The 25,998-nt window shown below is 43.3% G+C and overlaps 1 protein-coding gene across 5 annotated transcripts in view; it reads right to left on the bottom strand.

The window, feature by feature from the left end:
• KIF16B (kinesin family member 16B) overlaps positions 1-25,998 on the bottom strand; it is a 282,073-nt gene that overhangs the window by 98,093 nt on the left and 157,982 nt on the right. For all 5 annotated transcript variants that reach the window (XM_047744532.1, XM_047744534.1, XM_047744535.1 and 2 more), the window contains exons 16-17: positions 23,872-23,954; positions 22,361-22,449 (exon numbers count right to left, since the gene is read on the bottom strand). In XM_047744532.1, the coding sequence (XP_047600488.1) occupies positions 22,361-22,449; positions 23,872-23,954 (172 nt within the window). The remainder of the gene's footprint in view (positions 1-22,360; positions 22,450-23,871; positions 23,955-25,998) is intronic.

The following is a 25,998-nucleotide window of genomic DNA, read 5'->3' as shown; positions in this document are numbered from 1 at the left end:
ACTTGCTAAAATATTGATAATAGAAATTGATTTCTTCTCAAATATTAGACTTAATAACCAAGAGTTCACTCTTCTTCTTAAATAGCATGACTGGTAATTCTTAAAATCACACATTTTTCCCATTACGGTAAATGCCAGATACACCTAGAAAGCTGACTATGGAAAAATTGATCACCAACTTTCCCATATAATGGGCAAAGGCAGATTGGCCAAAGTTCACTTTACAAGGTGCCAACAAATATTTCAGTTAGATGTGTTACCCATTTCATTTGGACTAATAGTGAGCAGAAGATGTCTGGTGGCTTTTGTAAGCAGACCTGCGTGCTGTGCTGAGTGCTTATCCATGTTAGCTTACTTTGTCTTCCCAGAAAATCCTAACAATAACAAATAGTATCTCCATTACACAGATGAGGAACCCAGTGCTCACATATGCAAAGGAGCTTGTCAAAGGTCATAATGGTGAGATGTGGTGAAGCCTGGATTTGAACCCAGGGCAGCCTACTTCCAAAACAGTCATTTAACTCATAAGCAACGCTCAGATTTGTGACATGCAATGAAAGAATTAAATCCTTTACGGAAACTTGTCATTTATAACTATCCTACTATCAAATGAAAATAATCTGCAGATTATAGGCATTGCCATCCATGAGAAAACAACCACATAAATGTTTATGAAAGGTATTTGCCAATCCCCAAGCTCAGCAGGTATGTCATTACGCTAAGTAAGGATAAGGTTTCATTAAAGTTAGTATAAGACTATTCTCTTTTATACAATAATAAATAGAACTTTGGAAATATATTATAGTAAATACCTCATTAGACTTCAGTGCAGTCTAGGCTTTCTAGAAATATTTACATAGTCAAAAGGCATCACTAGATCAAATACTTTCAAAACCAGAGAACTTCCCTAACAGAATTGTCTTTAGTTTCTGTTTTTACTTTCTATGCACACCTCATATAACCACAAGCACATCCTGCTCTGACAATGTCACAGGCACGTGGTCATAAGCCAAATGCTCCCCTGAGAGTTGGGAGACCTGGGTTCAAAAGAAATCCTGTCGCTGAGGACTGTTTTTACAAGGGGCCAGTGCTGGGCTGGGTTCTTAGCAGGCAGTACCCTCACTCTGTTCTCCCAACCCTGCCAGGTTGACCTGTGTCTCATCCCTATTTTACACAAAAAACTGAGGCTTAAAACAAGTAAGTAGCAGAGGAAGAACTTGAATCTAAGTGTGGTTATTAGTATCTGGGCTGCTGACCACTACGACTGTCACTAGTGAGCTGTGTGGCCTAAGGAGGTCACAAAATGTGGGTTTTGATATCTTCGTCTCTAATGTGATGCTCTGGGCACCTATTTTTTGTTTGTTTGTTTGTTTGTTTTTAATTGAGCATGGCGTCAGGCATGGGGGGGCTCCGGGGATGCAGCAGTCTATAAGGGTGACATGGTTTCTGACCCCACGGTACTCCCAGTCTGTGACAGTCAATAAATATAAATGGGCACCCAATGAGCTGTAAGCCAGGACTGAGGAAGAACACAGTGTTATCACATACAGAATGGAGTACTGATCCCAGAATTTGGTAGTACCTAGAATCAAGGCAAGCTTCAGGAAACTTAAACCTAAGCTGTGCCCTTCTTCTTTGAGCATGATAGAGAAACTTAAGAAAAGCTCAATGAAACCAGATCTTGGCCTTCTATGGGAGGGGGGGAGTAACAAGACACAAAGCTTAATAGGACAGGAGAGAGAACAGACAGGAAGGGAGCAATACAGGAAGCCAAGAACTAGGAGGCCATTGTAGTCACATGAATGAGAGCTGATGGAGGCAAGACCTAGCATAACTGGGATAAAGAGATCTCTGATCTTCAGGAGATCAAGCTGACAGAACTTGGGGGATGTGATGAGAAAGGAAGAGTTCAAGATCCCCCCTCAGGTCTCTGGCCAGGCTACATAGGAGGTGGGAGGGCAGAACCTAGCTACCAAGAGGATGAGTTAAAAGGTCTGCAGGTCTAAAAACAAATTCTAGTGACTGGGAGACCACGTATGAGTTATTTAACCTTGGACACTTAATTTTCATGGAAATCAAAGAAAATAATAAGCCCTACCTCAAAGGATTATAACCAGGATCCAATGAGGTAATACAGAGTATGTAGGGCACCGGCACATATTAGGTGCTCTAGTGTTGCTTCTCATTGGTAGGATCCACTGGGATGAGGAGGAGCACTGGGGACAGAGCCAGTGGGAGCGGCAGAAGTAGCAACAGTAGCTGCACTAGTGCTAGTGCTCCCAGTGGCAAAGACAAGAGTAGGAGCTAACATTCACTGAAGATTCATTCTGTACCCTGGTTCTAGGGTACTTTGCATTTAACTCTTATAATGGCCCTGGGAGGTAGGTGCCATTTTAAATGTCAGAAATGGCCGTATTGCTAGTAAATGGCAGAATCAACCTTGACTCTAGAGCCCAAAATTTTAATCTCTTCCCCATCCCGCCTTCACAAAGTTAAGCTCAATTTTATACCTGTCGAATCTAATGATTCCAGAGGGTCATCCAAGAGGAAGGAAGATACATACAAAGATCTAGCTCTCAGGACCTTTTCAAGGAGGAAATACAGACTTGGGATTCACCAGCATCCAGACCAGAACTGAAACCACAAGAGTGGACGAGGTTACCCAGGATGTACGTACAGAATGAGAATAAAGGAGCTTAGTGTAAAGTCTGGAAGACCACAGATACTACATTGACCAGCAGAGAACAAGGCAAGGGAACAGTTAAAGACACAGAGAGAAGGTCAAGAAAGGGTAGGCAGTGGAAGCAAAGGGAAAGGGGAGCAGTAGTATGAAATGCCTGTGGAAAGTCAAGTAAGATAGGGCCCAATTAGAACTCACTGAACTTAGCAACATGGAGGTTACTGGTAAACTTGGAGTGAGCTTTGTTGGGTTGGGGCCAGACTACAGTGGACTGATGACTGAATGCAAGGAAAGTAGAAAGCTTTCTCAGTAATTTTAGTTATGAAAGGGGGCTGTGGTAGTTTTAGGAGAATGGGTGCTTATTTTAATGGAAGAGACTAGTGTACATTTAAACCCTAGTATACATAAGCCAGAAGAGAGAGGATATAAAAAACTGGGGACAGGGTCCCTGAGTTGGCATAAGAAGAAGAGGACAGAACAATGGCTAAGAACATGGGCTCTGGAATTAGTCTATCCCAAAAGTCTATCAAATCCTGGCTCTCAACCTCTCTAAGCCTCAATTTCCCCATCAGGAACTAGACTCAAGAATAATCCTGGTCCTTGATGAGTGGAGGATCCCATGAAAGTATATAATGAGCACTTAGCAGTTAATAAATATTAGCTATGAATCCTACAGCATCCATAGTACCGGTAGGGGAAGACAAGAGCAATTCAGCCATTGGGATTTTTCTCTTAGAACTTTGTATTGTCTGTGATGTACTGTATTGAAAAACAGTATTTTTCTCTTAGACTTCTGTATTGTCTGTGATGTCAGAAGCAAGGTTCTCTGCTAGAGGAAGGTGGTGTGTTGAAGGCATAAAGAACATGGAGATTATTGGTAATAGACAAAGAGACCAGCAGGCAAGAGAACTGATAAGAACAAAAAGCAATAGGGGGCCGGTGGGCATCATTCAAGTTTAGAGACTGATAATTTACAGAGACAGCAATCTCTGTGCTGATGAGGCTTTCTCTTGTAGCATTGAGCTGAGATATTGGATACAGGTTCAGGGCAAGGAGATAGTTTAATGGACCCAGCTGGGTCTCTTTGACAAATGAAGAAAACCAAGGGACCATCTGAGCATTTGGGAAGAGGATGGCTCAAGTGTTGAGGATGAAAACTTGGCTGGACAGAGAAGTAAGTGGTGACAAGGCAAGGCTTGCAAGTGAAAGTGAAAAATCCATGAAGTCTCCAGGCTCAAGACGTGAATTCACTAATGTAACCATGAGTATCCACATGGAATCACCCAAGGTAATGGTAGGACTGAAAAAGATGGCTTAGAAAGTAAGAAGGTAAGAAGACGCTTAGAAGGTAAGTAGATGACAACAGTAAGGATAGGCAAAGAGTGGGAGAGCCAGGTGCCATAGTGAACAGATCAGAGTGCTCTGCGGGGCACAGGAAGGGTGGTCTGAGGCAAGTTGAGTCTCTGGGCTGATGAGATCCCTGGCTTTTCCTTGGTTGAAGTTTTCATTTTGGAACATTTGATTGTGATGAGGAAAGGAAAAGTACTTGTACCAGTGGCGGCTGTCAATCTTAGTTGTATGACATCCCAGCTCTGACCACTCCTGAAGAGTGGCATCTAATGACATGGAAGTTCTGAGTCAAGAAATCAGAGACATATTCCCATTTTAATTATTAATGAAGAAGTATGGGTTCATTTCTATGGCCTGTTACTAAAAAAGGAAAAATCTGGACTGTTTTCTACCAAAAGCATTATGTCTGCAATAACTAATGACTTCCATTTCCTAAAAAATAAGAGTCAAGAAAATATATAAGATGCTCGCTCTTAACTTAAAACCAAGTCCCAACCATTCTGAGGAGAGACTCATAATTACAAAGTCAAGAACTGTGTTTTAAAATATGAGGTGATATTGGCTGTTGCTGGTACTGTATGATTTCCATTAAATATTACATATTTACTAATCATACTTTAAAAAATGCACCTCTTTCCTTAATCAATGATAATTATTTCAAATAGCAAACCTCAATAAATTATAAAATATAAATGTGAATGTGTTAGTATCAAAGAAAGAATATCAACTGTAATTGTATTTTAATATGGCTTCATTTTAAGTAAGTGTAATTCACTATCTTATTTTACTGGAATTATCTTGGCCCCAAATGCTAATTTCCTAAATGTTACAATTAAAAGGAAAGCCACAAAAGGATGTGATTTTTGCAGCTGTTTTTAGCATTTTAAAATGACATTTGGAAGTACATATACTGTGGTAGGTCCAACAAAAAAGCATAGCATGCAATCTATTTTTATGAGAAACAGCCTCTCTCTCTCTCTTTTCTTTTTTTTTTTTTTTTGCATTAAGAGACATCTAGCATTTTTAGGTATAATTGCACATCTTGTGATTTATATTCCTGTTATCATCAGCAATGAAAAAGCAAGGGGGTGGGAATTTCTCAGTTCGCACCATGACATTGAAAGTGAGACTGTGATTATCAAAAAAAGAAAGAAGAAAAGAAAAATTCTAAATGAACTGAAAGCATAAATATTCGAGCCCTTATGTTGTGCCAATGGTGATTAGTTTTGTACCTTTGATGTCATTTCAAGTTTGAAAAGGAGGAAAACAGCTACACAAGTCCAGCCAACACTGAAGCTGGCAGTGGTGGAGGGGGGTGGGTGTGAAGGGCAGCGGAGACTGAGCCCCAGACTCCAGTACAACTGGAAGGCAGTCACCTGACAGCAGAGGTGAGCTGAAGGCAAGGCAGTCTCCATATTCTCCACACAGATATTCTCCAAAGGTATGTGAACAGGTAAGGGGGAAATCGCTGGGCACTGGATAAGCCAGAATTTTTTCCACCTGATTTTTAGGTTCCAATTAAATATAGAGACAACACCGTGTGTGTGTGCAACCTCCAAGGGCGCACAGGGCCCTGCATTCACTGTCTACTGCCGCCATCTTGCAATGCTCACTGTTTGAACAAAAGGCCCCAGGTTTATATTATGCACTGAACTCTGTAAATTATGTAGCTGCATTCTAATCAAGTACACGTCATTGTTTAAAGACCTGGGGCCTGTTACCTGGAATGGATGGCGGTAGTCCACGGCCCAGATCCTGGTAAGGGTCATATGGAAAGCAGTTAGAAAAGACCAGAACTCCAGGCCAGATGGTTCACTTCTCCCTTATCCTTCACAAGGGATTAGGTTTCCCCAACAGCGGGTTCTGTAATGGTCAGACCACAATGGCTGATCTTACCCACCCTAGCCCCCTCAGTAAATTCCAACCTGTTTCAAACCACCTTATAAATGAGCAAACTCCCAAAGAGACTGGGGGATCTTAAAGACTGAAGAGAATGTTTGGATTTTCATGTTGGAGTTTGTGCAGGTTCTATCCAATTATCTTCCTGATATTCTAGATGTTCTTTAAAGGCTGAGCAGAAACCAGAGATGATCCCACAGTAGGTACAGGGAAATGCATGAAAGGAATAACCTGGCCATCCATTCAGATCCTGTCTCTTCATGGAAAGGCTCTGAGGTCTTTCCTGTGTACATCATTAGAAACTTTTACTGGAAACCTGAGAGTAGCTGCTTTGTGGAGACAGTGGAATCAGTGCACCACTCCCTCCTCATTTCCCTTTCTTTCCGCACCCTACCCCCACCATTGCACAACACAGCAGGTTATCCTACAGTACAGGGACTTACATACAACTGTGATTCAAGGTGCATATATCAAAATGAGGGTCTCACGATGCAACTGAATCGTGGAAGTAGTGAAATTAAACCCCTTTTAGTTAGAAGTCTGAGTTTATAACATAAATATCCTTAGTACTCTGGCAACGATTTTCTAATGAACTTTCAAATCCCTAGTCTAGAAAGTACTCAGTAAAGACTTTCAGGAGCCAGTCTTAAGCCTTTTGTATTGCAAATGGAAAGTGCTCAAAGAAACAAAGATTGCTTAAAAAAAAAATAGTAAAATTCACTACCATAAGTGTTTTAAGTGAGATTTCACCCCTGTGTATTTCCCATAACAGTGGTATAACGTCCTCCAATAAAGGCAGCCAGGACCGCATGTTAAACCCAGGAGACCTGCCTGATCGAGCTGCAAGATCACAGGCAGTTACCACTACACATCAAGAGATCGTGAATTCGACTTGGCACACACCCCGACACCTTGCCCTGCCCCCCTACTATTTTACAGGCCAGGAGACTGAGGCCCAGAGATTATTAGAGAGAGGCCCAAGATGACCTCTACTTTAGAGGAACCAGGAATAAAGGTTGCCTCTTCCTACTCCTCCTTTTTTAAAAAAAAATATTTGTTTATTCATTAGAGAGAACAGCACAAGCAGGGAGTGGTGCAGAGGGAGACAGTGGAGAAGCAGACACCCCGCTGAGCAAGGAGCCCAATGCTGGGCTGCAGGGCTGGATCCCAGGATCCTGGGATCATGACCTGAGTGAAAAGCAGACATTTAACCAAATGAATCACCCAGGTGCCCCTCCTCCTCCATTCTTACTTCAACTCTGGAATTCCACCTCACCTCCGCAGCTGAACCCTGGTAACTTTTACCTTAGAAACAGCTTTCCAGTAGTTAACAACAGTTCATTATTCCAAGATGTACCTCTCTCTGTTGGATAAACCAGAATAGCATAGTTCAGGTGATTTTCCTGCCACTCCATTCAGCCACGCATGCCACATATCCAAGAAAACTGTGTCAACACCTACTATGTACAAGAGCAATACAAAACAGATCAAGTGCCTTTGCCTCTTAAGAGTGGATTACAAGTGAAATAAAATATGCATGCATATCAATCACACAGAACATGTTGAACCCGAGAAAGTTCCATTTTTAACAGGAGATGGGGTGGAGGGAGAGCATTTATAGCTGCAGGGATGAGAGGACGCCTTGCAAAGGAACTGCTGTTGAGCTGGGCCTTGACAGATGGACAGAATAACAATGGGCACAGTGTGGTGAGTAGGGAAAAATCTAGTGGAGGAAAAACAGGAGCAGGAAGACAAAAGATACAAACAAAGGAAGCAGTAAAGAGAAGGTCTGGCTGTTGCTCTGAACAAATAAAGGGAAGTGGTGAGAAATAAAACCCAAAAGATAGACCTCGGGCAGAAGGTCAAAGGTTAAGCTGACACTCTTGGGAGCAACTTCGTGAGTGACCTCTCCTCCCACCAACCTCTGGTTCTTTAGCCCAAGGCACTTAGTCTTCAGCCCAAGGCACTGAGTACCAAGTACAGAATTCATTTGTTCAATATGGCATCCAGGTGCCAGGCACTGCCCTAGGCACTGTGGATTCAGCAAAAGGAACCAAGTCCCTGCTGTTACAAACCCTCCATTCTAGTGAGGAGGACAGCTAACTAACAATGTCTATGGTATGTGATAAGTGCTATGCAAACAGTGAAGCCAGGAGAGAGGATGGAGAGTGAAGGAGACCTTTAGGAGAGAGCGACCACGGGGAAGCATCTGGTGTCAACATGAGGGAGAAGCCAGGCCAACAACCAGGAGACAACGTATGTGGCCTGCTGTATAGCACAGCAAAACCAGCATGGCAAGATTAGATGGAACCAGGAGATGGTGATGGTACGAGAGCAACTATGGCCCAAGAAGGAGCCGGGACCCAAACCACTTAGGGCTCTATAGATCACAGAGGGCAGACAGAACTCCCACCAGGGCTCCTTGAGGACAGAGACCTGCCTTAATTAACTGTGTATTCCAAGGGCCTTCTGCAAGGCACATAGCAGGTGTTCAACCAGGACTGCCATGAATAGTGCTTTGAAGTCAGTGACATAAGGCTCAGAGCCAGACTCCAATTACCCAGTCACAGAATACCTAGGTGAGGAAGAGATGCTGGCAGTCAATGCAGAGCTCTCTTTGCCTTAAGAAAGAACAAGTTTTGGTGCTTTCTACCCTTCTCAAGATGAAAGTTAAACAGCTGCAGCAAATCTAGAAAATACAAGGAAATAAAACACTTACCAATACAATCACCATGATTGTTCGTTCCATCCTGGTATACAACCTTTAGCCTTCCAGCCACACACATATACACACAGACGGGGGCCAACAACATGGCTTATTTTGTAACAGTTCCTCTTAACGAATATTTTTGACAAGTCCCCAGATCATTATCTATTAACTGTCTAACATAGTTTAATACCACACAATTCTAGAATCTGGTTGCGCCATGATTAATGGAAGCAATCACATGTTGTTGGAAAGGTCCACAGTACCTGACATATAAAAATTTGGTGGGATCTACGGTGTGCAGCCCAAGAAGTTACTTTAAGAAAAGCTGTACCTGTTTGTAAGCAGAGAGAAAAGAGAGCACACAGGGAGGTCTAACAATGTGAAAAAGACTTAAAATGCATCATAGCTCCTCCCCCTTCACTGAAGTGAAGAGCTTTGGCATTACAAATCTGCTTTCCACATTTGTACTCCTTTGATATCGCCTGTTGAAAGACAAAACGTTAACACACCTAACTAGCAATGCTTTCAGTGCATGCCTCTGTCTCGGGCTGGGGGTGAGCACAGGTCCCCAGTGCACTTGTTGTACCTCCCCCCAGCCTGTCCGCCCACTCCTGGCCCTCCACTGTCATGCTTTTTATGGTCTGGGCCCTCAAACATTCCTTTCCTCATTTCTCTGACATCTCTTTATTCCTTCCCTTGTTGTTTTAATGTGAGCAGCAGCTGTCATCAAATAAAGAGAACAAGGGGGTGTGGATTTAGCTGACAAAAGGAAAAAAAAAGTAGCAAAGATTTATATAAGTGGATTAATTGCAATGTAACCAACAATTTACGTGTATGTGGAGAGGGGAAAAAATAGTTCCAAAAGTCCTTTACGATTAAGCAAGAGTTACATTTATGATATAAACAGAATGAAGACTTGACGCGCCTGGGTGACTCAGTTGGTTAAGCGTCCGCCTTCGGCTCAGGTCATGATCCCAGGGTCCTAGAACTGAGCCCCACATCGGGCTTCCTGCTCTGTGGGAGTCTGCTTCTCCCTCTCCTCCCTGTTGTGCTCTCTCACTCTCACTGTCTCTCTCTCTCAGATAAATAAATAAAATCTTAAAAAAAAAAAAATGAAGACTTGTCCTCAATGGCATGGGGAAAAGGTCACAATAAAATGTTAAATGAAAAAGCAGAATGTAGAACTATATACCTAGTGTGATCGCAGTTTTGTTTTTTTGTTTTTAAGTAGCCTCCATGCCCAGCAGGTCACCCAACACAGGGCTTGAACTCGTAACCCTGACATCACAACCTGAGGTGAAATCAAGAGTCGAACGCTTAACCGAATGAGTCACCCAGGCACCCCAAATTTGTTTTTTTAAGTAATCTTTATAATGCATAATTATAATACCTAATGTACAGTTAAACATATATATTATAAAGTAAGTAAATATTACAAATGTAAACCAATCATCATTTTTTGGTGGGAGGACTGTGAATGCTTTTGATTACTTTATTCATTTCTGAATGTTTTACTTTTTTGTAATAAGCATTTCAATTTATAATGAGACAAACTACCTGTTTCAAAATTTTTTCTTAATCTACTGTGATTAGAGCAACCATTTTACTTCCTTTTTGCTTCTCTGAATCTCTGGTTCATTTCCATTTTATCCAACAACAATGATGATTAACCTGGGTAGATCATCAGATATGGGGGTTGCAAATGGGAACTAAACATCTAATGGGGACACAGCTACTCTGATGGGGGCATGGCTACTCAAGGTCAGAATTATGGTCTGTGATAGAGGAAGGGGTTGGTACTGCTTTGTCAGGGCACAAAAATTCATTCACATTCAATTGTCCAATCAACAGTGATTTCTCAAACACCTACTGAGGAGCAGAGACGCAGTATCAAGAAAGACCCTTTCACTTACCATTAAATCTATAGACCAAGAGACAAAATTATCAACTTCCAAGGGCTACAAAGGAAAGGCAGAGGATGCTCTGAGTGAACAGTCAAGGAGATGAAATTGGGTGGAGGCTGGTAGAGCCTCTATGAAGAAGCAACATTTAAACTGGGATCTTAGAGACTATTGTAGCCTTTGTCCACATGTGGACATACAGATGGACAAGTGTTCCAGGAGAAGGAAACAGCATAGGCAAATTACCCAGAAGCAAGAACAGATATGCACAACTGGAACCCTTGACTAAACCAGCAAGAAGATCTCATCAAATGAGCTAACAAATTACAAAGAGCTCATGGTGTGTATTCAAGTAATACAATATGTTACATCAAAGGAAAACCATACTGTCATTAGGCACGAAGAGGAAATCTGCTATCTTCCATCCTTGCCCGTAACCACCATTCATCATTTCACTAGGAAAAGCCTCACTTCCTCAGGTGACCTTTATAGTTCAGCTTTCGACTGTGCAATTATAAAATGAAGGAGGCAGAAATGTGGCCCACTCCTCAGATAACGCAAATCTAAAGGAACCAAATAAAGACAGACTGTTTTTTTAAAATTCTACAGCTCATCTTTCTGCAAACTTTGGAAACAGAAAACACAGGAAGCTCATAGCCTTAAGTGGCTCACAGTGGAATACGGCACAAGGACAAAAAAGAAAACAGGGGGGAAAAGTCAGTAATTAACACTAATCTCCATTAATGGAGGGAAGAAGCCTACTTCTTTCAGTTGCTTTCATCACATGTTCTCCAAGACTGTATCTTAACAAGCTATTTAAGGCATTCTACAGCAACTTTAAAGTTAGTAAATGGTCCATAAAAAAGCAAGACAATGAAGACCAAAAATTGGAGGAGAAATCAGCCTTGCAGCAAAGCAAACTTTTGAAAAATGTCAAAGCCCGATAAAATAAACCGCAGAGACAAACACTGTAAATAACCATCAAAGAAAACTCAGGCTAACTACCAAACCACCAGCAACATAAATATTGCCAACTACATGTATAAAACTTCCACACTCAAGGTCAACATGAGAAAAATAGATAAAGAACAGATACAGTCCCGGGAAGTCAGGAGAAGGGCAGAGCTAGCAGGGTACTGCATCCCTAGGCAATATGACCTTTTCTCCCAGGACGTGCCCCGGAGACCATGACCTCACCTGAAGGTGCAAATCCCATCATCAGTATGTCCAGCCATGACCAGATTCCGGTTCTTAAGCTCCTTGTACACTGGTACAATTAAGTGGGGCGAAATAAATTCACTTCATTCATATTTATTAGATGTCTGCTAAGTTCCAGGTGCTATGCTGGGCACTAAGTGAACAACAAATTAGCTTCTGTGCCCATTTTCTGGAAGCTTACAGTCATCCACAGTGAGGTGAAGGCTCAACACAGCACAGGACATGACCCTGTGACTGATGTCTCCTTATTTTCTCCCTAATGTGACACATATATCGTTTCCATTGAAGGCAGGAAATGGGGAAGGAGAGCATAAGGCAGAAACAGGGAAGAGTGGGAGACAGGAAGGAAAATGAAATAAGATGGCCCTTGACAATGCAGGGGTTGGGGCACCAACCCCTCACACAGCTGAAAATATTTAACTTTTCACTCCCCAAAATCTTATAATAGCCTCCTGTTGACCTGAAGGCTTACTGATAACATAGTCAATTAACATACATTTTGAACATTACAAGTATTATATACAGTATTCCTACAATAAGTAAGCTAGAGAAAATATTAAGTATATCTTAATATTTAACTTAATATTAGAGAAAATATTAAGTACATCTTAAGTACAGTCATATACTGTATTTATCAAAAAAATCTACATATAAATGGACACGTCTAGTTCAAAGATCAACCCCCGTTGTTCAAGGATCAACTGTACCTTCTTTCCATATAATTGTTTTTGGCCAGTGAGAAGTCCTCATTGCCATCTTGGTGCCTCTGGAGTTTTTGATCCAAATCCCAGAACTCTTCATTCACAATCTAGTTCCTTCCAGCTTTACATTCTGAGATGTCAAACCTACTCTTCATTAGAAAGGACCAGGAAGGCTGAAGCTAAGCGCAAACAGCGTTCTAAAAGAGCATGGAGCTCAGCACAGGACACACCGGGTCCCTGATAAATCCTTGGTGATGGTCAGAATGCCCAGGGCCCAGGACGTGCTTCCAGAGAGAGCCATTGTTAGCAGGATTCTCCAGAGTCCTGGTCCTGTGAACATAGCCTAGAGCTCCATCCAGGAGGGTGTACTCATAGTGGTAGAGTCTACACTTTAAGAAGATCCCTATCCAGTTGGCATGCAATTAGAAATTCTCAAAGAGTATTGGTGGAAAATGGTGGTGATGTGTGCAACCATTCCATAGAACACTTCGTGAACACGTATCAAGAGCCTTAAAACAATTTATATTTCTGGATTAGTAATCTCTACTTTTTTACCCCCTGAGGAAATAATCATGAATAAACACAAAGATTTATAGCTACAAATATGTTCACTCCAATTGCTTGTGATGGCTTAAAACTAGACAATGAAATGCCTACTGACAAGTTACAAAATGCCCACAGAATGCCATATCACATGGACATTAAAATAATGTAGGAAATACTTACAAAAGGAAAAGGTAAACAAGTGTAAAAAAAAAAAATAAGTCCAATATGAACTCATCTTGGTAAAAGAACACATTTAATATGTAAGTATGAGTGTGTGTTTGTGTATAAGCGAGTATACACGTATGTGCCCACACACATACGGAGAAAGACTGAGAGAGATGGCTACATGATAGGACAGAGGTACAGACTAGAATATACAGTGACATGTTGACTATGTGTAAGTTCTTTTTTGCTTGTAATTTCTAAATTCTCCGAACTGAACATATTAAAATAGAAAGCTAGGTTAAGAATAATTACCCCTCGTCCGTTTTCACCCCTTGATTGTTGATGACTATAGACCATCCTCACTTAGAAGCGTTTCATAGCTACTGAGGTCCGAGGTGCCCCAGATGCCAGCCAATTCTCAGCTCTGAATGCCACAGTCCATCATGCTCCTTGGATGGCTTGCCAAATACATGTCTGATTTTTGACTTTGATATTTTGGGGTCCAAATGGATTTGAAACCCAGATGTTTCTCCTCTTCAGAATTTAATTATTCAAACATCCATTTAAATCAACCCAGCACTGGTTAGTGCTTAAAGGATGCTAATGCACAAGTGAAAATTTCTTCCTTTATTTTCAAGACTGAAATGAATTTGGAATGTATATAATTTTGCTTAGGGCACTTTCAAGAAGCTGTGAAAGCTTCCACAACCTGCCAAATTAGCTGTCTGTTTGCAGTCTCAGAGCAAGACAGAGGATGCCTAAACAGCGGGCTTGCTTTCTTCATAAAGACTGTGCCGGTCGAGGAGGAATGTTTCCTCTGCAGCAAAATTATTTCCTGGCAAAGGCCCCGGCTGGGCACTACTCCAAAGTGGAACTAACTCCCAAAGGAAGTCACCAGGCTGCTTTGCCTCATCCAAAATTTCTTTGGCACCAAGTACCATACATGTCTGTATACAAATCCTGGTTTCCAGGGAGCTTGAGATACAGGCCAGCAGTAAGTTCCAAAACTCTGTTAGAAATGATACACCCACTTTATGTGCCCAGTTTGACTAATAAAATGTTCTTGGGCAGCAAGGACTTCACTTTCAAAAACTCCAAATCTTACTATGATTTAGAGCACGGGGTTTTTCAGACAGAGGCTATATGAAGAATTAGTACATGACCTGTTGAACAACGAAAAAAGAACTGGTTGCTTCCAAGGTTAGTTGGTTCTTACTGCATACAATAATCTACAAACCAGACATACTTCTTTCAGAGGACATTGCTCTAAGAGGAACTGAGTACTAAGCAGTAATTTTTAGTCTACTGCAAAAAATTAAAAAAAAAAAAAAGAAAAAGAAAAAGAAAAAGTGAAGTCTATACAATACCAAAGAAACCAAGAAATATGTTCACTTTCACCCGTTAAGAACGCCACAAAAAAAGTATACCTGTATGACCAAAAAATGCAAAAAAGTTTTAGGGGCCAGTTAAAAAGTACAGATACTACAATGTGGAGAGGACCCATCTGAAGCATGGGGCACATGAAGACCAAGGAGCAGACCCATCCTTCGCACTGGTAGCACGTCTGTTGGCCAAAATGGACAGCTCAATGAACATCTCTTAAGTGTCCACTAAGTGGGAGCTTCTGGAGATTAAAAGACGAGTGAGGAACAGTGCCTGCCCACAAGAAGCCTACTGGGAAAGCAGACATAAACATCAATTAAGTGGATTTAGAAAGACTGTATGATCAAAGTACATACAAAATGCCTGGAATAGAATAGAGAAGCAGTTAGCTCAAATCACAGATGCAAAGGCTGCCTCTTGAGTAGACAATTCTGATACCCAGTCTCGAAAGACAAAGAGTACTGGCCAAGGGAAGGAGTGGGGAGGTTTTAGTAATGGCTTAATGGACAGGCTTTACACATAGGCTTGACCTGGAGAGAACTATGAAGACGTTTCATCCACTTAAACTGAAGCATAGAGTTCAAGGGGGAATGTGACAGAAGACAATGTTAGAGAACAAAGTCATGGATGACTGTGCTGGGGCTTAGAAGTAATCACACAGGAAACTGAGGGGCCAAGCCAAATGCTGGGAAGCAGAGCTGTCTTAGAGAAAGAAGAGGTTACTGTGAAGGGCTGAGGAGCGGTGACTTAATTAAGGCTGGAACAGGTTTCCAGGGACAGGTCAATGAGTCTGTCCTATGCCACTGCATAAAGGAAGTCAGGAATCACCGTAAGGGCCATGACAGTCAACCTGATGGCATTCCAGCATTTACTACTCCTCAGGTATTAACCATATTAGCCATTTATTTCATTATTTTTTTAAACTGAGATATAATTGACATATAGCATATTAGCTTCAGGTAAACATATGATTCTATATTTGTAGACACTACAAAATGATCACCACAATTAAGTCTAGTCACCGTCCATCACCATAGTTACAAAAAAAATTTCTTCTTGTGATGAGACCTTTTCATATCGACTTAGAGACTTTGAAATAAGCCATACAATATTAACCACAGTCACCCCGCTCTATGCTACTATGTATTACGTTTTTTATTTTATAACTGGGAGTTCGTACCTTTTGGCCACCTTCACCCACTTCACCCTCCTCCCCTCTGGCAATGACCAATCTGTTCTCTGCATCTATGAGCTTGGGTTGTTTTGTTTTGCTTTGGTTGATTCATTTCTTTAGATTCTACATATAAGTGAAATCATAGGTATTTGTCTTTCTCTTCCTGACTGATTTCCCTTAGCCATACGTAATGCCCTCAAGGTCCATCTGTGCTGTCACAATGGCAGAATTTCCCTCTTTTTTAATGGCTGAGTAGTATTTCTAGATTGCTGATGAGACAGGGGACACGAAACTCTGTGCTAATCACTGGGCTTGGCCACCTGCTGATCAGAGAATTCTGTGACTAGGACTTGCTGCAGTGAAATGCAGCACACCACGGGGGGACAGGTCTGGGTGGCACTGCACAGCTTTCTCTAATTTCAAGGTACCCCAGGAATCCTAGTTTGGCATGTACAAAAGACAATCGCTCCTGGTGTCCAGATTTCTGATAGGCTTTTTACCAAGGTCTTGACTATGCAATCCATCATGCTCCAAGGTGACTGAGCACCCATCTGTCTTACTCACCGGAGTCCCAGTACAGGGCTGGACAAATGATGGGCCCTCAAACAGTAGCTAAATGGATGAGGAAAAAGTGGCAGAACTTAAGAACATTGATTTCACTCAACAGGGGAAACCACCTTCATCCTGGGGTTTTGACAGGCCACACAGACTCCAGCTTTGCCCAGGGGGTACACGGTGGCTGACAGAGTACTCAAATGCGCAGTCACTTACAGGAGAGAGTTCAAGGCCTGGGGCCCAGTGTTTCAAGGTTGTGCTCATTATTCTCCCTGCCTCCTGACAACTTGCTCTTCCTTCCCGTGCATGTGTACTTCTGCTGGGTAGCACACCACCCCCAACCAATTACCTAAGCCAGAAAACAGAGGGCAATCTCTTTACTTCTCATATCCAATCTTTCAGCCTGGCTTGAAGACTTCCTGTCCCCAAATGGCTCTGGAGCCCATCTCTTCATCTAGGTAACTTTGACTGCTACCTCAGTTCAAGCCCTTGCCTATGCGTCCTTCCTGTAGCTTCCCTGGTGTCCCTGTTACTCCGCTGCCAGAGTGACCCCTCTCAATACACAGATGACCAATCTCTCTCCTTGGCTAGAAAAGCCACTTGGATGCCTACCATCAATGAGCGGATTAAAATGAATTGGGCGGTGCTTGAGAGAGGTCACCAGGAAGTCAATCCATGTGAGATTTATGTTCATCAGTTATTTACTATGCTTTTGGGGGGAAGGGAAACTGAATTTTGAGATCTTCCTTCTTTATTTCCAGACAGTATTTTCTAGACTGGACATTCTGGAAAAAAATGGAAGGAAAAAAAGAATGAAAAAAAAAAAACAAAACCCACAGTGATATACCCCCTCATACTCATTATGATGGCCATTATTTAAAACACACACACACACAACAGGAAACAAGTGTTGGCTATGATGTGGAGAAATTGGAACCCTTGGGTGCTGTGGGTGGGAACGTAAAATGGTATAGGTGCTGTGGAAAACAGGATGGAAGTTTCTCAAAAAACTGAAAACAGATCAACCATACAACCCAACAATTCCACTTCTGGGTATATTCCCAAAAGAACTGAAAGCAGGGACTCAGACAAATATTTGCACACCCATGTTCATGTCACCATTATCCACAACAGCCAAAGGGTAGAAGCAATCCAAGTGTCCATAAACAGATGAATAAATAAACCAGATGTGATGTATACATACAATGGAATGTGATTCAGCCTTAAAAAGGAAGGAGGAAGTTCTCACACAGGCTATAACAGGGATGAACTTTGAAGACATTATGTTCAGTGAAATAAGCCACACAAAAAGACAAATGCTGTAGGAGTCTACTTATGTAAGGTACCTAAGGTAGTCAAATTTCTGAAACAGAAACTAAAATGGTGATTCCCTGGGCTTGGGAGACAGAGGGAATAGGAGCTATTGTTTTAATGGGCCAGAGAATAAAGAGTTCTGGAGATTGGCTGGCACGATAGTGTGAATGCACTTAACACTACTGAACTGTACACTTAAAGATGGGTAAGGCAGTAAATTTTATGTTAAGTGTATGTTGTCACAAAGTAAAATAGAGTAAGGAAATGAGCTACCAAACGCTTATAAGTATATAGAAAATAATTCTCCATCACATTTGGGGCCATATATCTTCATCACAGTCATTTGTTCTGGACATGCTAATCAGAATTTATAAAAACATGACACATGGAGAGAATTCTCCAGAAGAACTGAGAGGAGTGATTTGGATTACTAAGGGGTGGGGGCTTAGGCCAACTCTTCGGTTAATATTCTTCCCCACTTTGTCCTCCAAGTTGAGGCAGTACTACCTCCAACAGTGTCATGTCCTCAACTACAGAGAAGAAAGACCAGGAGCTTCCAGCTGATATTCACTTAGGATCCTTATAACCACCGCTAGCCCCTTCCCACACCACCCTTCTCTGGAGATGGGTTCTGGCTATTTATTCCAGGCTGGGTGTGGCTATGGCATTGAGAGTAGGATGAACAAGGTAGAAACTAGGGGAAATGTTATGATAGGGACATTTGGGTTGAAGACAAAAGGGTTTCTGTAAACTAGGCTTAGGACTCAGATTCCACAATGCTGGCTGGAGGCGATCTCCACGTGAAGAAAGAGTCTCTGCAAGTTTCTCACCTTCTAAGTTACCCAACACATCGGAAGGCGCTCCATGAAGAGGATCCCTTCCCAGACCTCCCCAGGGTGGGCTGTTTACACCACCACTCTCCACCCTGAATCACATACTGCCTGGCCTTGGCTCAGAATGGTTTCACGGGCATGTGCCGGTTCTCCCAGGCAGAGAGAACACTCATCTGACATGTAAAGGTTCTCCACACAGAAGACTCTCAATAAGTACGTGCTGATCTGTGAAAGCACCTCAGTGCTACCTTTCCATCCCGAGAAACTAACATGCTTTTGTGTCCAAGCAGCTTATTACTATATTTAAGTAACTACGTAGCCAGGATCCAAGTAGCAATCATATTTCTTTCAATGGTCTTCCAGTTTACCGCATGGTACTTAATTTAGGCCAAGAATATTTACACCTGTAACCTCAAAAAAGGTATAAACAACATGGCGATACTTTATTTCTGCCTCATTTTGTCAAGATGCTGGAGCAGACACCTCGTGACACCCATAAATCAGAGTAGGAAATTTTTCTCCAATTATGTTTTAATTCATGGGCAATCATTCTTTATAGCAGGTGGCAAGTTGAGGGGGGGCTAGACATCAGGGAGCATGAAGTCAGGCTGGTGAAGTATGGAGTAATTTGAATTTGAATTTTTACAAATGAGTACTGCAGGGGTAGCAGAGACAAAATGTGCCTCTGAACGGCAGCATCAAATGCATCTAGAACCATCTCCTCAGCCAACTGCAAGGCAATCTAACACAGATGCTGTTCTCACTTGAATTCTCGGATTGCCGTGGTCTAATTAATTTCATCATGAGACCATCTTCTCATCTTTCTGCTCGAGGATCTTGAATGTGACCTTGAGATTATTCAAATAACTGCAGTGTCAGTTAGGAATTGACCCATGTGACAAAAACACATTCCTTTACAGAATAAGCCATTTTCCACTATTTGGAACATCCATGCCCAGAGAAATTGGTGAAAAACCTTACCCAGACGGATCTGTGTATCCTACTGAAATTTCACTCTTAATCTGTTTGCTAAACATTTACTAAGCATATTATGTGAATGACACTTTAAAATACAGAAATTAATACAACAAGCCTCTGACCTCGAAAAACTTCCAGTCAAATAGGAAAGACACTCACACAAGCCAAACTCTTGTGCACATGCCGGCCCACATTGGCCTTCCCCGCCTCCCCATTTCAGGAATGGACACACCATCTGCCCAGCTATTTACATCTGAAACCTGGGCATGATTCTTGACTTCACCACGTTCCATCTCTAAGGCTACCACTCAGATCCAAGCTACTCTCCCCTCGCCACCTTTCTGGGGCTTCAGTGCCTTAGATTAAATGTCCCCTCCTCAGAAAGCCCTCCCTGATCATGCCATCAAATACTGCTCAAGACATTTCATTTCCTTTTCCCTTTCTGCACTTATTTGTAAATTACCTGTGACTGCCTCTCTCCTCTGGCCAGCTGTAAAGGGACCCTGTAGAGGCTTCTGGCAACTGTGCCCCTGGGCTAGAGCCGTGCCCCACCCCCACAGAAGGTACACAGAAAAGACATGTTGATTGATGAGTGTCCTTTACACAGAAGACCAAAACCAGGATGATGAAAATGGAAGAATGTACAATGAGGAAGGAACACTGACTCTTGACTGGATGACAGCTTCCAGAGGAGCTGGCCTGGGTACTGTGCTTTAGAGGACAAGTACGTGCATCTGAGAACGCATGCCAGGCTCCGCAACTGGCAAAAGACAAGGCCCAAAGGCACTGTTAGTCCAGGGAAGTCTGAACAATGGAAAGGGTCCCTGAAAGGGCAGGAATCCAGAGCACGCACACAGACGCGCTGGGAGGACAGATCACACAGCGGGGGGCTGAGTGACACAGTTAGGGAGTGGGATTTTATTTTTTTAGACCATGGAAAGACAATGAAAAGTTCTGAAGATGAAAAGTTAGATACTCTAGACTACCTTTTATAAACATTGAGAAAAACTGTTGTAACTTAAAAACCAGCAAACCACCAAAAGTGGTATCACTTTGAAGAGGACTATGTACACCTCCACCTATGTTTGGAGGAGAAAAAGAAAGGATTTGGCTGCCATCTGTAAATGCAAGGAAGAGAGGGGCTCACAGTCGGTGACCCTGGGTCTCCAAGAAGTGAGCTGACAACAGGTCAGTTTTTGGGTTTTCAAAGACACTGAAAAGCCATGTTAGCATTTCCAAATGGTTTCAAAGTAAAAGGCACCAGGATCGAGGACAGTGAAGCTAGTATCTGGATTCCAGGACTGGGGCCGGGTCCAGGGTGGGGAGGCGATTCCAAGCAAGCATGCTACACATTCCAGAATGTTTCGTCAAACAGTATTGAACAGATAGGACTCCTCACACTGAAATTAACGCTAAAGCCCTGCATTTGATACTGAACACAGTGAGGATATGAATGACTCCATCTCGGCCACAGTAATGGGCAGCTGCTCAGACCGCAAGGGATCAACGACCTCTGACAGAACGTGCCTTCCAAAACATCGAGAACCCAGGCACTCAGAGGGCTTTCTCAGCAGGGCTTATTCAAGGCCGGTTCATCTGAAGAGCGCCACTCTCAACAGCGCTGTAGCCACAGGCGAGTGCTGACCCATACAGACAAAGCCAGTTAACCGTGGCCTGTGCTTGCATGAGTTCTGGAGGGAGGGAGAGGCGCAGGAGCCTGCAGTCACGATATTGCACAAACTGGGGGCTGGGTTTTTTTTCCCCTTTGGGTTTTTGTTTTTCTATTTGTTTTGGCTCAAGCAAATTGTCCAATCTGGGCTTCAGCTTGCCTATAAAATCAGGAATCCAGAAACATGATCAAAGGTCCCTCCCAGTTGTAAACTCCTGTGAAAATGAAGAAATTCCTTGCAGGTACACCTGCTTTCCACAAACCAGGGAAGGGACTTGAGCTAAGGAGGGATCCCTGCAGCTCATCCTGGCTCAATGTCCATTGAGCTGAGGTGGGGTTGGGCAGGAACTGGCCCCAGGTCTGACTACACCCCCGGCTGGAGAAGGCGCCACTGCCTAGGCCGGGAATCAGTAGCGTAGACTCATACCACAGCTCTAACTGTGAGACCACAGGCTGGCAAGCCGGGTTAAACTCTCCACATGTCAAACCGGGACAGAGTCAAGGTGAGGATTATGAGACAATGGATGTGAGAGGCTGAGTGCAGTGCCAGACACACAGCCACTCCTCGGTACAGGACAATCCTAGAAGACGTCGTTGTCTGTTTTATCTCACTTAGTTAGCTGTTGCATTTACCTCCGCCGCTTTCTAGGACATTCTCGCTGCAGGAAAGATAAAATTATGGGGCCTCACGCAACTGGAAAAGTCCCTAAAGTCCTTTCTTCCAGTTCCCTGTTCTTAGGCATTTTCACTGCCACCACGTCAGCCAAGCAAACCGCCCAAGGTCACCCAGCCACGAAGTCCATCTAAAACACTATCGTTTGTGTCCTCAGGGGTCCCCCCAGGGCCTGCAAGTAGTGCGTGTACATTCTCGTACTCACCGATGCTCTAAAAATCAAAGTTGTCTGTTATGACAAGAAGTTTACAAAATGAGATGAAAGTGCCTAAGACCAGGAGATCATGCACTGAGTAATCAGAGAGCCAATTCTAAACTATGAGACAATGACAAAAGTGGTAACAAAGGCTGTAACAGTCCTCACTAATGATTCTCATGATGTGAAGCAAAAAAATCTGAACACACAATCCCATTTATGTCGTGATTTCAGTGAAGTACAATTATGTACGTACAGAGCAAGGGCTGGCGAGTGACGTGGAAAATGACAAAGGCTGATCTGCTATGGAGGTGCGACTGCAGTAGCCTCACTTTTATCGAGTGACTCGAGTGGGGCTGGCACAATAAACACACCAGTGACAGTCACAGGGAAGGAGGCGCTGCCATTCACTTACCCCGGGTTGTACAACATGACCGCAGACAGGTTCTCACAGGATTTGGAGAGGTCAGTCATGGACAAGCTGAAGGAGGACAGAAGGCCACTCTAAGAGCAGACATAGGGCAGAGCGGTTACCTCAGTGGGGAAGAGAGGGCCAGCGCCCTGGACTCGCTGCTTTCACCTGGTGAGAAGCAATGAGGTGCACACACACACCCCCGCCACCCTCCATTAGCACGCACCGTAACTGGTCTATCCGAGGACGGCACATCACGGAGAGCCGGGCAATGGATGCCACTCAGACCCAAGCCTCAGCTAAGCCCAGCAGGGCCCCCGGGACCCCAACACATCCAGACTGGAGAAGCTAGCCAGGACCTGTACCACCGTGGGGCTCTCCGCGACCACACCACATGGAAGTGGCGGGAAGTGTCACCCTCGTTGCTGGCAGGAGCCGTGTCCTATTCTCAGCAGCACTCACTACATGTTCTGCGGGAGAAAGGTGAGGAGGTAGAGGGGAAGGGAGACCCAAAAAGGAAGAGCTTAACCTGTTTGCTTCTGAGGAAAGGTACTGGCAAATGTATTTTCCTCCCTCTTGCCCTCTGCAACTGTGAACCAAAGGGGACCCTCCAAGGAGACCCTGGGCCGGAACAGATAAGAGGCTTCACTGGCAGCCCCAGAGAAGACTGGGGTTTGCAGCTTTCTTATTTCCCATCAAAGGCACTGGCGCCCTCGGGCAGCCCTCATGAAAGGAGGTAGACATGCAAGGGGCTATATGACTCAGGGGTGAAGGGCAAACACTAAAGGTCAGCAGGTCAGGGCTGCAGCACAGGTTCACCACTTGCTGGTGAGGAACAAGTGAGTCTCAGTTGCTTATCTTGATCATCTGTGACATGGGGATAGGAACAGCTACTGGGCAGATAAAGCAGTGCAATACTGTAGAAGTTTCATACAGTGCCGGGCTCCTAGAAACGTTAGCTGTAGTATCTACTTTCCTCAGCCTGAGGACAGTACAGTGTCCCCATACAGATTTCTCTCTCATCTCCTTGTCTCTCTCAGGTCCTCCAACCCAACTCCCCTGCCCAGCACTTCAAGTGCCCTCCGGATGTGTCTATCCAACAGCTGTACTAAACTCACCCCCACTCTGCTTCACACCCCAACCAAAAGTCCAATTCACTGTGGCTGAAAATAAAAACTGAGCCACTTTTTGAGTGAAAGTGATTCTGATATTGGGTTAACTCCTAAAACAGATCCTCATATGTGGAAGTCACTCTCTACTTAATGCAAAAACAATGCCTAGCTCCTTTGGGGGCGGGAGGGGTGAAGAGAAGGGTCTAGAAGGAGCCATTTCACCTGCTCGGGACTTCATCAGCTTGCTGTCCTACTCAATCAGCCAATTATATAATGAGCAACAGCTCCCTAAAATCAGTGCATGCTACAGAATGACTTTTCTGGTTCCAGACCAAAAAATCAAAATCAAGCCCCAGCCCCACCGGGATCAGAGTTGGCTCCTGGAGATTTTAGGTTCCTCACCTTCCTCTTCTCCCTGAGCTTGGCAGCCTCCTTAGGGTGGTTAAAGCGAAACATATTGGTTCTTCCCAATAGTATCACAGCACCTAAGAACATCCAAAAACACAAGTAAGCAACTTGGTTGGTTGACAACATCACATTGTGGAATTTTACAGTTGAAATGTAATTTCCAGTGTGCTATAAAACAGTAATAATAAGGGAAAGCCTTAGTTTCCAAAGTCTGCTTACATAAGCCAATTTTAAATCTATAAATATTCTTATTTTTACAGCCAAGTGTCACAATACTTATGTTACCAAGACAGAAGTAATGGATTCCAGCATTATATTACAAGATTTAAAACTTAATATCCAGATAATTATACTCTTGATTTTGAGAAGAAAAAAAGAAATACATTCTGCAAAGTGATGCTGTAATACCAAGCAAAGCATATGGTCACAAACTTGGGAAATCTTTATTAATGCCAACAAAAGAAGAGATCCCAAAGGAAAGTGCTTTCAAAGGAAAACATGGCGAAATCGGCGGAGCCCAGGAACCACTACTAAAATCAACTTCAGAACATAACAGGAAAGAACTTGTGTACACGTAGGGTCTATTTCCATGTGGAAACACTACTTCTTGTTAAAAGCCTCTTAAAATTTAGATGGCCACATCAGACATATGAGGAAGGCTCCCTTTGATTGACCAGGGTCTTGCTTGTTTGGAAGATGCAGAAGAGGTAAAGGAATTCAATGTAAAAACCAAAGGTAACAAAAATGTTAGGTGGAGGGCACATTTCAGCATGATTAAGCAAATAAGCAAACAAACACTTTCTATGGCTAAGAACTGTTCAGAGCTGGCCCGGCTGCCGTGGAAGGCAGTGAGCTCCTAGTCACTGGAGGCACCTAAGTAAGGGAAGCGATGTTCCAGAAGAGATTCACTGCATTCTCTGGTCCCATCCATATCCGAGAGTCTACCACACCTCAGAAAGACAGCCCCATGATCAAGCTTTGCCCAGAAAAAGAATGCAACTTATTTGTAAGACAGAACACACACGCACTGAAGTGTACCACACAAGATGGCAGAGGTGTTGAGCATCTGAGTGACACACACAAGGCTGCCGTAGGTGGGGACACAGCAAAGCTGGGTCTCACATGGCAGCTAGAGAACAGGGAAGATGGTTCCAGTTTGGGGTAACCGTGGGGAAGGGCTAAGCCTTAGCAGGAGAACAGCCCTGTCATGTTTGGGGAGAGGAGGGAGTCAAGTCCACCCAAAACGCAGGGCATGAGAAACAGCAACAAGAACAGATACTGGACAGATGATGGAGAAACACACCATGAGGACCTGGACAGTCAGCGTGGGGAACATGCACCAAAAGTCACAAACTGATGGCCAGAGAAAATCTCCAGCTCACAGATGTTTTGTGTGCCCCGTGAAACTTTTAAAATCTGAAATTACTGGCTGCCAATAGGCAAAAATCTGCAGTTTTCACATAAAGCTCTGAGTTTCTTTCTGATTTCTCTTCAAAACCTAGAAGGTACGGTACAGTAGATCTTCTTGCCCCTTGGCAAAATCGCCTGAGCCGCTGAAGGCTGCCTCCTTCAGACAGGGCACATGACCTCTCAGTGACCACAGGTATCAACCTCTGCCCTTGGCTCCTATTTCCACCTGGACACTGCAAGTAATATCAGAGCCCTAGAGAGCTACTTTAGGGCTTCAGACCAGTAATCCACCTGCCTACTCAACATACGCCTTCATGTTTTCAAAGGAATTTCAAATTCAACATGGCTGAACCAAAGGGGTTTAGATCATAACCCCAGGGAGCAACTGAAGGGTTGGTTGTGGTGGTTGTCATCATTTAGTGGAAATGGAGTCAATGTGGAAAGAAGAACACAGCTTTCAGGAGACTTAGATGGACAGCAGTGCATACTAACCGATTTACAATCTATGTATCCCCCCTCATGTAAAATTGCATTCGTATATTTTCCAATTATGGAAAGGCACCACAGCCACAATTAAGAAAGGTGCTTTCCACGCCTCTCATGACCACGGCTCAGAACTGGGTGGCATACAAAGAAGTCAAAAGTTAAGCAGCCATGTCTAGGATATACATATATTTAATGCTCTCAAAGTGAAATTAGAGATTAATAAGG

The sequence above is a fragment of the Lutra lutra genome, chromosome 9 (assembly GCF_902655055.1).
Source record: "Lutra lutra chromosome 9, mLutLut1.2, whole genome shotgun sequence".
Taxonomy (NCBI): Eukaryota; Metazoa; Chordata; class Mammalia; order Carnivora; family Mustelidae; genus Lutra; species Lutra lutra.
The sequence above is the reverse complement of the archived record's forward strand: the minus strand, read 5'-3'. Positions and strand labels throughout refer to the sequence as shown.